The following is a 16649-nucleotide window of genomic DNA, read 5'->3' as shown; positions in this document are numbered from 1 at the left end:
CGGTTTCCAGTGCTGTCACCCTCAGAGGACAGTCACACTAGACCCCCTACCCCACCACGGGGCATGAGATTTTCTTCTCTACTGAGAAGTTGTGTCTTCACAGCTCTCTGGGCTTAGGCAGTGGACCTTACCATGGAGCACGTTTAGAATATGGTCAGAGATGGGAATAAAGGGTATTAGGACAAGTGACAGCAACTGTGGGGACAGAAGCAAGTTTGAGTTTTGAAACACATTTTGCCTGGGAATTTGTTGTTTTTTTTTTTTTTTTAACATATTGGGCCTTCCCTTTCCTTTGAGGATGATGGTGCTAGATACTGAAACTAACCAACACAGGGCAAAGCCACCCTGGGAAGACCCATGAGGAAACGTTTGGAATCCTAGGACTCATGGCAGTAGTTCCCAGCTTATGGAGTGCCGTCCACGAGGTGGGAGTTGGGGACTGACCTGGAGGAATACGTTGCAGACAGTCAGAGAATCATGGCCAGGAGTATATAAAGTGCAGAATTTTAAACCGTCTGTAGCACACGCAGTATATTTGCACGGAGGAATGTTGGCTGCTGTTGGCTTCGTTTCCAGAAGTTTTGCTAGAATCTGAATGCCCGAGTGTGTGTGTGTGGTTGTTGGGAGTGATACAGCTCAGGAGAGCATGAACCAGGAGTAAGATGCACTGCATTTAGAACATCTGAGCTGGTGGGGTTACGGTGACAGAGGAGTCAGTAACGCTGAAAATTGAATCAAGTCTTTTGATAAGCTGTATGTTTTCCCTAGTCATTTATCCAATCAGAATAAGCTAACAAGAGCGAACGAAACTTGGAAAAAAAGATTTTCAGTTCCCTGAAACCTCAGTCATTAGCCCTATGGTAGATTAGAACACTTTGTAATTTAATGAGCCAGACTGCCCTTCTTTTCCTTAAGTTGAATAAATCAGGTGAGCTCTCAGTTAAGTTATATGACCCTTGGTACATATTTTTAATTTCCCTTGATGAAACCTATATGAATTTTTACATCATTGGTGAGATATTCTACTGAGGATAAGAAAGGTAATTTTGGAAGGTGTCTTTTTGTTCTCTCTCTGGGTATTATCCTATTCCAGAAATTGGTATCTACACCCAGAGCAATCAGGGAAGAAAAAAAAAGCTCCGGGACAATAAGGCACAGAACCAGATATCTGGGGGCCTTCTCACTACAAACCTCCCTTTTTTAGACTGTGTTTGTATAGTCGTGTGCGTGTGTATATATGTATGCATATTTCCACATACACATATTATACACAAACATATGTGTGCTCTATAATAAACATAATTATATGTGTTTTGTTCCTTTAAAAATAATGACAATAAGCGAATTATCTAGGTCAGGTTCATTTTAATCTAATCTATTTATGTTTTCTCCTCCACCAAAATGCAGTTCCCTCAACAGAAATTTTCAACACATTTTCACCTCTTATTTACTTACTTTTATTCCCTCTGGGGGGAGTTGGTGGCTAGCTGAGGCCTTTGTAAACAATGCGGTACTGATCATTTAGTAACCAGCTCTAGAAATCAAAACAAGAAAGACATTTAAAAAAAAGACATGTTAGAAAAGAGGAATGAACAGTTTTAACTGAGTTAAGGATGCTTTATTTTATTTTATTTATTTATTATTTTTTTAAAAGAGCAGGTGATATACAAGCTGGCTTTTTATTTTTATTTTTATTTATTTAAACACTATTTTATTTATTTATGGCTGTGTTGGGTCTTCGTTTCTGTGCGAGGGCTTTCTCTAGTTGTGGCAAGTGGGGGCCACTCTTCATCGCGGTGCGCGGGGCCTCTCATTATCGCGGCCTCTCCAGACGCGCAGGCTCAGTAGTTGTGGCTCACGGGCCTAGTTGCTCCACGGCATGTGGGATCCTCCCAGACCAGGGCTCGAACCCGTGTCCCCTGCATTGGCAGGCAGACTCTCAACCACTGCGCCACCAGGGAAGCCCCTATTTTATTTTTTTATTTTTTAAATTTTTGGCTGTGTTGGATCTTTGTTGCTGGGTGTGGGCTTTCTCTAGTTCTGGGGAGCAGGGGCTACTCTTCGTTGTGGTGCGCGGGCTTCTCATTGTGGTGGCTACTCTTCGTTGTGGTGTGCGGGCTCAGTAGTTGTGGCTCGCAGGCTTCAGTAGTTGCAGCACGTGGGCTTCAGTAGTTGTGGCACGTGGGCTCAGTAGTTGCAGCACGTGAGCTCAGTAGTTGTGGCGCATGGGCTTAGTTGCTCCGCGGCATGTGGGATCTTCCTGGACTAGGGATCAAACCCATGTCCCCTGCATTGGCAGGTGGATTCTTAACCACTGCGCCACCAGGGAAGTCCCAGGATGCTTTATTCTAACTGGTTTCTTGCTCCTCGCCCCACCTTCTTGCTTTCTCCACAAAAGATTTTTTTGTGCGGCATTCTCCACAATTTCCAGTGCCCCCCCCCCCTTTTTTTTTTCACATCACCTTCCGGGATTTTTCCAATTCAGATACAGCTGGGAGCATTTGAACTTCAGTGTTGCATGTTTGCTTATTTATTTATTGTTAGAGCTGATTCTGTTAACATGTGGGCTCAAGGACAGATGGAGACTCTTTTGCCTTGAAACAGTGTAAGGAGTATTATCTTTGTGTTTCTTCAATCCTTTCCCAGTGTCCAATTCTGCACAAGCCTCTAGAAGCTTCTCTGACCTGCTCTGTCCATGCCTTTCCTTCGGGCTTGGGTCTGAAAGCACAGAATCTCTTCTGAGTAATGTTCCTGTTTAACACAGCACGCCTCCTCCCCAATTCTTCAAGGCTTGAAGACCTTACATACTCAGGAACTGCTTTGGAAATGGAAGGGTTTCTGGCGGTTCTATTCATTTTTAAGTTTGCTACAGAAAATGCTGATTTCCAGTTCTTAGGATAAAAGTAGAACCTCCTGGGACTTCCCTGGCGGTCCAGTGGTTAAGACTCCACGCTTCCACTGCAGGGGGGCACAGGTTCCATCCCTAGTCGGGGAACTAAGATCCCACAAGCCACGCAGCACAACGTCCTGTTTTGGGGACGGTTTGCTCAGTGTCAGAGTAAACTTGGCTTTGCATTCTGATTAGATAATGAATCCCAGCCTAATTACACATGGCTTCCTATGCAAGCACCGTCATCAGTAAAAATTTAGGTACTTCTTATGTGAAATGATCTACTTAAAACTTTTAAACAATTGGAGAGACTTCCTGATTCCGTTCAGGGTTCTTATTATATGGGTTAATGATATGCATACAAAGATTTGCTTTGCTTCCAAAACAAATCTAATCTGACGGGTCCTCATAAATCGTAAGTTAAGGGCGTTCCCAAGGCATGCATTGTTAGAGGGAAAGAGTCCTGTTGGGGAAATGCACGCTCATTTTCTTCACATGGGAGGGATGTTGTCGACAGGTGCTGATGAGGGGTGTGCTTTCCACAGAAGTGGGTAGACGGAGGCTTTACCAACAGCCTGCCCCTCCTGCCCGTAGGCCGGACAGTGACCATCTCACCGTTCAGCGGGCGAATGGACATCTCCCCGCAGGGCAAAGGGCAGCTGGATTTCTATGTGACCATCACCAAGCAGGACATACTGGTGAGTAATGATGTTCACTGATAAGTGAAGACTCCTCATCTCCGAAAACTTTCCACATGCTTCCAAAACTTTGGCGACTCAGTTTTATGTACAAATTGCATCAATATTTTAAATAATCTACATGTGTCATGCATATGGACATGACTGTTACTATCAACAGTCTATTTGTGAAACATTTTCCGTTTCTTCACTTATTTTTCAGGTCAGTATACTGGGCAGGATTTCAGTGCACTTTTAAATTAGATCATTGAGTTGTTTTAAAAGATGGCAGGAATTAAGTAGGTGAAAACATCAGAGAAAAACTTAGGACCTAACAGAATAACTTAGATAAAAATGTGGATTCCCTTAATCTAGTCGAATAGTCCTCTCAACAGGAGGTGGTATTATACGCAGGAGACACGGGCAGCGTCTGGAGCCAGTTTTGGCCATCACGTCTGGGATGTGTGCTAGAATATAGTGGGTGGGGCCCAGGGGTGCCGCTCAGCACCCTACAGTGCCCAGGACAGAGCCCACCACAGAGAGGCATCTGGCCCAAAACGTCGGTGGTGCCCAGGCTGAAAAACCCTCATGCGGTGTATGGGTGGGGCTGAATTTTTAAATTTGATTTTCTTCCTCCTGATTTTTTTTTAAATTGCTAATAGTATCTATGATAAGAAAGCTCAGGTTACAGAGATGATGTCCCTTTACCTGTACTGTAATATCCTCCAGCTCCCATTTGTCTTTCTGTCCTAGCTGTCCATGGCAAACTTGGTGAGGCTTCACCAAGCCCTTTTCCCACCAAGCAAGACGATAATGGAATCACTATATCATCGTGGCTTTGATGACGCCATCAAGTTTTTACTTAAAGAAAGTTGGTTTGAATACAACGCTTAAAACTTTACAGTGCAAAACACTTTCCAGACCATTCTTGATGGAGGTTTCTAATTAAATCCTTTTTTAAAAGCCTATCATAACTCTCTATCTGTTTTGTTATTAGTTTTTGTAATATTTGTAATTTTTAATATTTAAATCATTACTTGGTGCAAGGAAATGAGGCATTTTGGTTGAATTTGGCAACGTCATTAAGAAGGTTACACTCAGGTGATAAGGAATCGTTTTAAGAGCACCATCACATCCTTTGAAAGCCCGTTGGAAATGTAAGGGGTTCTCTGGGGGAAACCATGGAATGTTGAAAATGAGGGTCGTGATGTACACATTCTCTGCACAGATAATGTGGCAGCACCCTTTAGACGTGAAGCACGGGTGTTTCCAGGAGATACCAGTGTCCTGTAGTTCCAGAACGGAAGGAAGCATGTTCTCAGGCTGCACCCCACTCCCTCTCAGGTGGGCCAGGAAGGATGTGAGAAATAGTCAGCATCATGAAAGGCCTTTAACAAGGGGTGGAGCAATGAAGGCTTGCTTTCCCTAGGTGTGTACAGTTGTTCCTGGTGTGGAGGTAGAAAGGTGAATAGCAGAGAGTAACCAGAAGCCCAGAGTTTGCAATTAGGTACGTCTTCCTTAGTCCTTGTCCTCCGTAAACCGGCTCGCCAGTTAATGTGATTGTCAGGCTCTTCTGACACCTCCCTGTTGTTAATATTCTCTGTCCTCATCTCCCCAGCTCTTTCTCCGTCCTGGTTTCTCTGTCTTTCTCTCCCTATTCCTTCAAGGCCATATTTCACCAAGTGTTCAGCCATTACTCTGTGTACCAGACATAGGTCCTCTAAGAACTTAAATGGATAAAATACTACTAGACACGAAGAGCCAAGTCAACCAAGTAGCCTAGCAAATAACAATTCAATCCAGAATCATCATTCCTTCATTATTTTAAAATCATGCTATACTGACCCCAGGTCTTCCATTTTTTGAGTAGTTGTCCCGTCACTTGAGGACTCGTGTGTAGGTTTACACTGACTCACGAACACCCGTCTTAAATCTTAAATCGTTTTTATGGCGCTTTCCCAAGCATGAACTCTTAATTACTATGAAGCAGTGAGACACAAACCAGTTTAATTGCACGTCTTTAATTGTTTTGCATTTCTCTTTTACCGTTTGAAACCATTCTTTAAGTCAATTTTATGGTTCTTAGAAGCCCAAAATACAGAACTTTTAGCACAGAAACACCAACTACTGCTTGTTTTCTTACGAGTCATGCCAGGACTCGGAGAGTAGTGATGTTTCTTGGGGGTCTGTGTTTTTCCTACTCTAGCAAACATGTAGTTAAATCTTAATATGTTGTTCTCGTAAGTGACTTGAAGTGGATGGATTCTCCGTTCTTCCTTCTGTTTATTCACTAGATTTTCCCCTTACCTGTTATTTTATGTGAATAATCTATTTGTATGCTATTTCAATAAATTACTTATCGATTCCTCCCCCTGAGCAAAAACAAACCTTCATATGTTAGACTTCTAAAAACTATATCGTACCTTCTACATATGTCTTTGACCATGTGAGTGGATGGTACTTGCCTTGAAAAACCCTGCAAGATGGTCGAAAGATGGGTGTGCAGGGCAGCAACTTTCTCGCACCTGGGAGACGTGGCATCGTGATACAGCACCTCACCTGTAGCATCAGTGCCTTCCAGGTGTGCTCTGCCAGCTCCTAACCTGAGGCCCGTCACAGCCCATGCTGCGTGGAGGTTACAGTGTGTCCTCCTGCAGCTATAGCAACAGAAACGGGCACTAAAGACAGGGTGCCCATGTCATTGGGACCAGCCCTTCAAAGCGCTGCAGCACTGGTATATGCAACGTCTGAAGAGACTTTCTGACCCAGATCCGGATAGGTTTGCTCGGTAATTACAGTGACTGGCAGCTTGAATAAGTGCCCATTTCCCTGTCGGGGTAATTTCCTAATATCTTCGAATCTGTCATTTAAAATTTCACTAGTCTTTTCTTCTTTTCAGTAACACTCTTTACTTCGTAACTATGGTAACCCACTGCTTCCACTGACAATTAGAGAAAATAGATTTGGTTTTGAAGTTAAATAATGTGCGAAAGGACCAAGCAGTATATTTAAAAAACAAAAAACAAAAAAACCCCACAAAACTCTCTTACATTCTGGTTTCCCAATGTGGGGCATTGTGTGTGCCTACGAGAAGCTTGCAAAGAAAGAGCCGTGAGGCTCTGAGCATTGAATTATGATTCTAAACAGACATGGGCAGTTAATATGGACACATTTCATTTATGCTGCTTTTTTTCCTGATGACTAAAACACATACATATAATTACATACATTTATATATATATATATATATATATATATAAGTCATAGAAATGTTTCTGGATCTAGGGCATTACTTTTATAGTTGAGGAACCAATCATTAGGGAAATTCAGGGTTTTGAGGTTTTTCTGGCCTGAGTTATGTCTACACTATAGCAAAATAAAACTGAAATTTGAAGTAATTATCCACATAACTTGAAGCAGGAGGAAAAGCAATTACTGAAGATGAGGAAAAGTGGATAAACTTCAGTAATAATAAAAATTGCTATAAGAGTAACAGTATTATTATTTCATTATAACTTTATATTATAGTACTGTTAAAAGTAGTTATTATCATTGTTCGCAGATTGGCAGTTTAGGTGGGCTGAATTCACGTAATTGCTCAGCTCTGCACTCAATTTTGCCCCTACTGACACAACTCAAAGCTTTGCTGACTAAATGCTAACATGTATAGTTATGTATCCTCACATATGTCCCCTCAGGATAATTCTCCTGCTCTCTCTTTTTTTTATTTTTAATATCCCTTTCTCTTGATGGACTTCAAGAGGGGCAGGAATAGGATTCAACCTTTTCCTTGTTATATATAGAAAGCATCTCTGAATATGCAGTCTTGCACAACTCATAATAGCGTATCCAACTTGATCTTGAAGTAAGGTAAAGGTAGTTTGTTGGAGGCACAGACGAGGGAAGGGATGCATTTCGCTGCCACTTCTGATGGCTCCTTGCACGGGATGCACAGCAGCAATGGTAGTAGACGGAGGATGTCGTCATCCCTAGCGAGGCATCTTCGTCCATTCAGGCTGCTGTAACAGAAAACCACAGACATTGCTCCCTGTCCTAAAGACTAGGAAGTCCAGGATCAAGGCACTGGCCGATTCAGTGTCTTCACGTGGTGGAAGGGGTGAGTAAGTTTTCCAGGTCCTCTCTTAAGGACGCTAATCCCATTCATAAGGGCTCCACCCTTATGATCTAACCATCTCCCAAAGGCCCCACTTCCTGTTACCATCACCTTAGGGGTTAGGCTTTCAACCTATGGTTTTTTTGTTGGGGGGACACAGACATGCCATCTGTAGCTCAAAGGGAGATAGATTTGCTGCTGTACCATGAGGGGAGGGGAGGAATGTCCATGAAACCCAGGTAATTCCCTTGGGTATCCCCTCTACTACCATCACTAGTGGACTAGTTAGTGGAAAACTACGGTGACTGTCTTTGGCAGAAGCAAGAGTACAGATCGGTCAGGACTGAACATTTGGGTCACTGCGCTGGAGGACGGGCTCTGATCACCAGAGGTGTGGGTGGAAGCAGAGAGAGTGCGTGATGGAGAATGAGTGAGCGGAGTGAGACTTAGCTGAGGAGCAGTGACACAGCCACAGGCAGGTATCCTGCAGCACAGGGCAGGAGCAGTGCTCTGGGACAGCCAACCTGATGCAAGACAGTCAAGCCTTGGCACTGTTCAGAACCCCGGGCCTCCATCACTGCTGATTGTGGGAGCCGCCTGGTCATGTCCTTTGAGTGCACTCTCTGTGTAACTGTACTTATTTGGCTGCAACCACCTGGCTTGTGGGAACTCGGTTCCCTGACCAGGGATCGATCCAGTGAAAGTGAAAGGGCGGAATCCTCATCACTGGACCGCCAGGGAATTCCCTCTCTGACTTTAAGATAGCCAGAGCCACTGTCTGCTACTTGCTTACCCAAGTATAGTTGATACAGTTAAAATACATCAATTCCTCCTCAACAGCTAGGGAAAAAGTAGATGAAGCCTTGCAACTTATCTTTCTCTTAATGTCTTGTGTTTAAAAATTCCTGTGAAGGGAAGCACTGTTTTACGGTAGGATATCTGTCTTCCTAAACCATTAAAAGGTTGTTAAACACAAAAGGATTTCAATTAGGTTGTCAGTTACAGAGACAGAGACTCACCATTTGTCTCCAAATGAGGGGTTTGGTGCTTCATTGGAATTTACATGCAGTATGAGGAGAACCATCATTTGAATATGATAGTTTTAACACACTAAAGCTGAAGGAGATTGTATGGGCTGCTCTACTGTCATTCCTCATGTTTCACTATCAAGTGCGTTGTTAGATTAGCAGCTTTGCAAATCCCGGCCTAGCACGCTGAGAACTGAATACATGATTGAATTTGAACAGGTTTTCTGGTTTTACAATCTGAAAACGTGTTTCCAAACATGGTAAGGTTGTTTGATTGCCCGTTATAACCACCTATATATTGTGATGCTTGGTACACCATTCTCTTCAGAGATTTCCAACCTCTCTCTCTTTTTTTTTTAAATGAGTTTTTTTTAAATTAATTAAGTAATTTAGGCTGCGTTGGGTCTCTGTCGCTGCATGGGGCTTTCTCTAGTTGCAGCGAGCGGGGGCTAGTCTTCGTTGCGGTGTGCAGGCTTCTCATTGCGGTGGCTTCTCTTGTTGCAGAGCATGGGCTCTAGGCGCACGGGCTTCAGTAGTTGTGGCACGTGGGCTCAGTAGTTGTGGCTCGTGGGCTCTAGAGCGCAGGCTCAGTAGTTGTGGAGCACGGGCTTAGTTGCTCTGCAGTATGTAGGATCTTTCCGGACCAGGGCTCGAACCCATGTCCCCTGCATTGGCAGGCGGATTCTTAACCACTGCACCACCAGGGAAGTCTGTAAATTTCCAACCTTTCTTGAATGTGACCTACTTTATATGGTGATCCAATACCTATATGCATATATTTTACATACACATATGTATACATAAATTAAAAAATTAAAAATAATTTCAGAAGACAATACTCTCATTATATGTAATTCTTTTTGATATTTTTATCACATTTTCTTAAAAAATATTGTCATGACATTTAAATGATTTCACAGCTGCTAATGAGTCAGGAGCTAGAGTCTGAAAACACTGTTCTAACCAAATTTTAGAACATCAGAGTCACTGAAGTTCTCAATTTGTGTTTAAAATGCCTTTATTTAAAAAAAAAAATCACCCTTCAAATATGGCATGGTAGAATAAATAATCAGTACTATGTTTGAAATATTCATTTCTCCTCTCAGCCCAAGTTCTTAAATATATTTTATCTAACTTTATGGCTGTAGAACATTGCACGGAAATAATTTCTACTCCAAAACCACAGCAGTTTTCTATTAATATATTAATTTACTACCTGCTGTAAGAGGGCTATAAATAAAAATTCCTTAGTTTATTTCATCTATAAATATCTACTGAAATGGTGATAGTAATCCCATAATGGAAGTCTTTACTCAATTAATAATATAACTCAAAAAGTAATTTTTTCAGCCACATTGTGGGTTTTCAAATAGTGACTTTAGCTTTAAATATGTAAATAGTTGATGTCTTATATAGGTCATGGTCTGCTTTGAACAGTGATTATATAATCAGTTGGCTAGATTCTGTCTTGAACGATTTAGTATTACAAGCTCATACAATTTTTGTATGAAAGAGTACAGTTGATTTCATTGTCATTTGTTATTTTATACACCAACAATATAATTTGTTATGTTTTACAATGCCTGTACTCTCCTTGTCAGTAAAATATAATCAACTTGCTATTAAAAATGAATGCACATGGAGTTAGAACCAACTCCATATGCAATATGGTAAAATACTTTGCTTACATATCTTTCTGTAATTCAGGTGATCTATCCCATTTGCTCAGAGGCAGTAATTCCTTCACTGACATCCGTATTATTTTTACAGCGTCACTTAAGTATTGGTACGGCACCAATGTAGTTTTAATGTACATTTCAAAATACCAGTGATCTGCAAGATGTTTACATGCATTAGAAGGACCGGATAGAAGATGTTTCATCTGTAGCTTTCGGGTCTATGCCATCAGCGTTGATTGAGAATTTAGCGGGTGTCAGCATCTGTGCTAGACGGTTGAGATGTGAAAGTGAACAAACGGAACAGGTCCCTGACTTCATGCAATATCTGTTCAAAGGGTAAGACAGTAGAAGATAGTAACAAGTAGCTGTGCAAATAAACAAGGTTTAAGAAAGGCAGATGGTATTAAATCACAAAAACAAATAGAATAGTGTGCTGTAGAATAACAGGAGTGGCCTCAGATAAAGTGTCACCAGTTCTTCCACTGGCATCTTCCTAGGAGTTCAGAACAGGGCTCCATTTCCTCAAGGTGTTTCCTTGCCATCTGCTGGGAAGTTACTGTATTTTTGTCATCGTACTGCCGATCTTCCATGTTTTCGTTGTACGTAACACCTGCCCAACCACACGCAGATGCCATTGTGTAGACGTTGTTAGAGATGCCGCCTTGCAGTGGTTTGGTTGTGTCTGTGGGTGGGGTGGTACTGTTGGTGATGGATCTTCTTTGGATGCTGTTCCTCTTGGGTTAGCTTGATAGGGTTTGGGCACAGATAGTGCGAAATCAATAATAATGATAATGCATTTTCTTTTTCACGTTGTTGTGTGTGGGTGGTCAGAAATGTTCTGAATGCTGTACCAGAGAGCTAGACATCCATGTCCATACATCTTTCCTTTTACAGCATGACCCCACCCTTTTTTTTTTTTTTTTGCTTTATCAGAATGAACTTTCCTTTTGAAAACAGTCTATTTACTTGTACAGTATTTTTCCATACTGGAAAAAGAAAAATACAGACAGCCTTAAAAGGGACAACCTCATATTTCATACCTTAATTTAACTGTTGGCAGTTAGCACATTTGCTTCGACATTTAAAAAACACACAAAAATATTACATTTTAAATCGAAAGCTCCTCTTCTTTTATTCCCCCTCTCTCCCGTTTCCCAAAGGTAACAATTGTACTGAAATTGGCCTGTAATAAACATGTATGCATATGCATACACAAACACACATACAGATATAAGAAAAGTATAAAGTATTTCTGTGTGCCTTTTAACATTTATATAATCTCATCATTCAGTGCGTATCCTTTTTTTTTTAACATCTTTATTGGAGTATAATTGCTTTACAATGGTGTGTTAGTTTCTGCGTTATAACAAAGTGAATTAGTTATACATATACATACGTTCCCATATCTCTTCCCTCTTGCGTCTCCCTCCCTCCCACCGTCCCTATCCCACCCCTCTAGGTAGTCACAAAGCACTGATCTGATCTCCCTGTGCTATGCGGTTGCTTCCCACTAGCTATCTGTTTTACGTTTGGTAGTGTATATATGTCCATGCCACTCTCTCACTTTGTCCCAGCTTACCCTTCCCCCTCCCCATATCCTCAAGTCCATTCTCTAGTAGGTCTGTGTCTTTATTCCCATCTTGCCCCTAAGTTCTTCATGACCTTTTTTTTTTTCTTAGATTCCATATATATGTGTTAGCATACAGTATTTGTTTTTTGCTTTCTGACTTACTTCACTCGGTATGACAGACTCTAGGTCCATCCACCTCACTACAAATAGCTCAGTTTCATTTCTTTTTATGGCTGAGTAATATTCCATTGTACATATGTGCCACATCTTCTTTATCCATTCATCTGTCGATGGACACTTAGGTTGCTTCCATGTCCTGGCTATTGTAAACAGTGCTGCAATGAACATTGTGGTACATGACTCTTTTTGAATTATGGTTTTCTCAGGGTATATGCCCAGTAGTGGGATTGCTGGGTCGTATGGTAGTTCTATTTTTAGTTTTTTAAGGAACCTCCATACTGTTCTCCACAGTGGCTGTATCAATTTATATTCCCACCAACACTGTAAGAGGGCTCCCTTTTCTCCACAGTGGCTGTATCAATTTACATTCCCACCAACACTGTAAGAGGGCTCCCTTTTCTCCACACCCTCTCCAGCATTTATTGTTTCTAGATTTTTTGATGATGGCCATTCTGAGCGGTGTGAGATGATATCTCATTGTAGTTTTGATTTGCATTTCTCTAATGATTAATGATGTTGAGCATCCTTTCATGTGTTTGTTGGCAATCTGTATATCTTCTTTGGAGAAATGTCTATTTAGGTCTTCTGCCCACTTTTGGATTGGGTTTTTTTTTTATTTTTTGGTTATTGAGCTGCATGAGCTGCTTGTAAATCTTGGAGATTAATCCTTTGTCAGTTGCTTCATTTGCAAATATTTTCTCCCATTCTGAGGGTTGTCTTTTCGTCTTGTTTATGGTTTCCTTTGCTGTGCAAAAGCTTTTAAGTTTCATTAGGTCCCATTTGTTTATTTTTGTTTTTATTTCCATTTCTCTAGGAGCTGGGTCAGAAAGGATCTTGCTGTGATTTATGTCATAGATTGTTCTGCCTATGTTTTCCTCTAAGAGTTTGATAGTGTCTGGCCTTACATTTAGGTCTTTAATCCATTTTGAGTTTATTTTTGTATATGGTCTTAGGGAGTGTTCTAATTTCATACTTTTACATGTATCTGTCCAGTTTTCCCAGCACCACTTATTGAAGAGGCTGTCTTTTCTCCACTGTATATGCTTGCCTCCTTTATCAAAGATAAGGTGACCATATGTGCGTGGGTTTATCTCTGGGCTTTCTATCCTGTTCCATTGATCTATGTTTCTGTTTTTGTGCCAGTACCAAACTGTCTTGATTACTGTAGCTTTGTAGTATAGTCTGAAGTCAGGGAGCCTGATTCCTCCAGCTCCATTTTTCGTTCTCAAGATTGCTTTGGCTATTCGGGGTCTTTTGTGTTTCCATACAAATTGTGAAATTTTTTGTTCTAGTTCTGTGAAAAATGCCAGTGGTAGTTTGATAGGGATTGCATTGAATCTGTCGATTGCTTTGGGTAGTGTAGTCATTTTCACAATGTTGATTCTTCCAATCCAAGAACATGGTATATCTCTCCATCTATTTGTATCATCTTTAATTTCTTTCATCAGTGTCTTATAATTTTCTGCATACGGGTCTTTTGTCTCCTTAGGTAGGTTTATTCTTAGATATTTTATTCTTTTTGTTGCAATGGTAAACGGGAGTGTTTTCTTAATTTCACTTTCAGATTTTTCATCATTAGTTTATAGGAATGCAAGAGATTTCTGTGCATTAATTTTGTATACTGCTACTTTACCAAATTCATTGATTAGCTCTAGTAGTTTTCTGGTACCATCTTTAGGATTCTCTATGTATAGTATCATGTCATCTGCAAACAGTGACAGCTTTACTTCTTCTTTTCCGATTTGGATTCCTTTTATTTCTTTTTCTTCTTTGATTGCTGTGGCTAACACTTCCAAAACTATGTTGAATAATAGTGGTGAGAGTGGGCAACCTTGTCTTGTTCCTGATCTTAGTGGAAATGGTTTCAGTTTTTCACCATTGAGGACAATGTTGGCTGTGGGTTTGTCATATATGGCCTTTATTATGTTGAGGAAAGTTCCCTCTATGCCTACTTTTTGCAGGGCTTTTATCATAAATGGGTGTTGAATTTTGTCGAAAGCTTTCTCTGCATCTATTGAGATGATCATATGGTTTTTCTCCTTCAATTTGTTAATATGGTGTATCACGTTGATTGATTGGTGCCCACTTTTTAATCCTTCTCTGTGGTATCTAAACAAATGGATTCTGATAAACAATTTGTACATTCCTCTAACCTTGTGGTATATTTTACACATGTGTACAGGGTTATCCGTCACAGATGAAACAAACAATCCAATAAGGGCATAGAATGGTGGCAGAAATCATTTTAGATCTGTTCTGCACACTCTGTCCAGGGCATGAAGAGGCCAGAGAGCTGGAACAACTGGCCAAGCCGCCCAAGATCCTGTGGGTCCCAATCTTAAATCCTATGCTTATGCTCCAGTGACTATTTCCATGGGGCTGTTTCCAGGCACGTGTGTGTGGTCATATATCAAATCCATTGAGAATGTGACTTACTTGGCATGTGCCACCGTGGTGCCTTATTTAAAGAAGTACAATCCAAATGCAAAAACAGCCTAGAAGGAATTCCATTCTTTGTTTGTATCTCTCCAACAATATTAAAAAGAATCCAATTAATGGTCTTTAGGAACACTTTTTTTTTTTTTTTAATTTTTTTTATTTATTTATTTATGGCTGTGTTAGGTCTTCGTTTCTGTGTGAGGGCTTTCTCTAGTTGCGGCAAGTGGGGGCCACTCTTCATCACGGTGCGCGGGCCTCTCACTATCGCGGCCTCTTGTTGCAGAGCACAGGCTCCAGATGCGCAGGCTCAGTAATTGTGGCTCACGGGCCCAGTTGCTTCACGGCATGTGGGATCTTCCCAGACCAGGGCTCGAACCCGTGTCCCCTGCATTGGCAGGCAGATTCTCAACCACTGCGCCACCCGGGAAGCCCCTTTAGGAACACTTTTATTTCCTTAACGCTGCCTCATCGCATATTCTGGACCCTGTCTTTCACCAACCTTCTCCCCAAACCATCCCTTCTCTCTCTCATCCCAATCGAATTCTGCCATCTTTTCTCAGCTCACAAATCTCAAATAAGAGATGGACACATTTTTATTGGAATAACACCGGGTCATTTTTGGCTTAGTTTTACTTGTGTTAGGTCCCCATACTTCAGGATAGAGCTGAAAATCTGTGTTGTGGGAAACTGTCTGAGGCAAGATGAAGAGAGATGAGCAAAATAAAGCAAACGAATAGTTTTCTAAACGATCAGCCTAGTGGGTGTCCACAAATGGACCAACACACTAGTAGGGGAAGTCTTGGATTTCAGCGTCTTTAGTCCTGATACTATTAGCAGTTTGTCAAATGCAGGGGCACAGGGCATGATCAAGAGTTTACACATGATCTGAGACTTAGAGGGATTCCAGGTGTCTTAGTGAATTGAGTCAAGATTTAAATAGCTTCCTACCGGCTGGAATCACTATCGGGTCATAAGGTCCACTAGGAAAAAGGTGAAAGACATATTTAAAACAAGTCATGATGGCCTGAAGCCAAGCAAGGAAACTTTGCAGTCCAATGAGAAATGCTTCTGACCACAGGGACCGACAGCGATGCTGGACTGAGGTGGTCCCAGGAAGCAAGTCTGGAAGGGATAAAGCTTGAACAAACAGAAGCAGTGCCAAATCAAGTTCACCTCAGGAAAGAAGGGTTATGCCTTTCTTTAGAGGCAAAGCCAAGGCTCCTGCGGGCTAGGTGCTTGCAAATATCACCGACCAAAGTACATTTTAGCTCAATGTCAGTTGGAGTTAGGATCAGAAACAGGAACTCTGTTATGCTGTGCAAACAGTTTTTATTTCTAGCTCTCTATGGAGAATGTCATGTTTACCCTTAGTCGTCTGATGAAAGCTCTCTTGGAACATTCCCGGTCTCATCTGCCACCAACTTGTTGGGATCCAAAAGATATCAAGAGACAGGAACAATGAATCTATTCTTCCAAGATGAATGTCGGTGGTGAGAAGGCCACAGGCTTCCGTCAGGTGACCCAAAGAGAAATTTAAAAGAAAATAGATTGCGGATCTGTAGCACAGGATAAGGAACAAAAAGATCAAGTATCTTATTATTTAATAAGCTGAAGACATAAGGTGACTACAAAGACAGGATCTCGGGCTTCATCCTAGAAAACAGTGTCCAGAATGAAACAGGTGGCGACCAGGTTGCACTCTGTGCAGGTTGGAACACACCTATAGGGCTGGAGTCCATCATGAGGACCTGGACACAGTCGAACACACTGGAGAAACATTGGTTCCATTTCCATGGTATGGTGGAGTGAGCTACCTATGGTAATATTGATGAGTCTGAGAAGCTTGACCTTGGAGAAGAAACAGCCTGCGGGTGATGTAATGCTACATCTGAAGACCCACCATACGGAAGAGAACTGTACAGCATGATGAGGTGGACAAGACCTTCTCCTCTAGGCTTCCAGGTAACAGAGCAGCTTCTTAGAGGGAAGAGGGATGGGTCAGGGGTCCCCAAGACCGTGCTGGGTTCACAGATGCAGTAGAAGACCTCACAGGTCTCGGGACTTGTTATGCT

The 16649-nt window shown here is 41.6% G+C and overlaps 1 protein-coding gene across 19 annotated transcripts in view; it reads left to right on the top strand.

Moving 5' to 3' along the window:
• The window catches only part of PNPLA4 (patatin like phospholipase domain containing 4), a 124162-nt gene that overhangs the window by 31125 nt on the left and 76388 nt on the right, over positions 1–16649 (top strand). For 11 of the 19 annotated variants that reach the window (XM_007174244.3, XM_007174248.3, XM_057537949.1 and 8 more), the window contains exon 6: positions 3408–3588. In XM_007174244.3, coding sequence (XP_007174306.2) covers positions 3408–3588 — 181 coding nt within the window. Of the gene's footprint in view, positions 1–3407; positions 3589–4320; positions 4536–16649 lie in introns of those variants that run through there. The other 8 variants (XM_007174250.3, XM_007174254.2, XM_007174253.2 and 5 more) reach the window with 3 other exon arrangements.

The sequence above is a fragment of the Balaenoptera acutorostrata genome, chromosome X (assembly GCF_949987535.1).
Source record: "Balaenoptera acutorostrata chromosome X, mBalAcu1.1, whole genome shotgun sequence".
In the NCBI taxonomy this organism is placed as follows: Eukaryota; Metazoa; Chordata; class Mammalia; order Artiodactyla; family Balaenopteridae; genus Balaenoptera; species Balaenoptera acutorostrata.
This window is presented reverse-complemented; position numbering and strand designations above follow the sequence as displayed.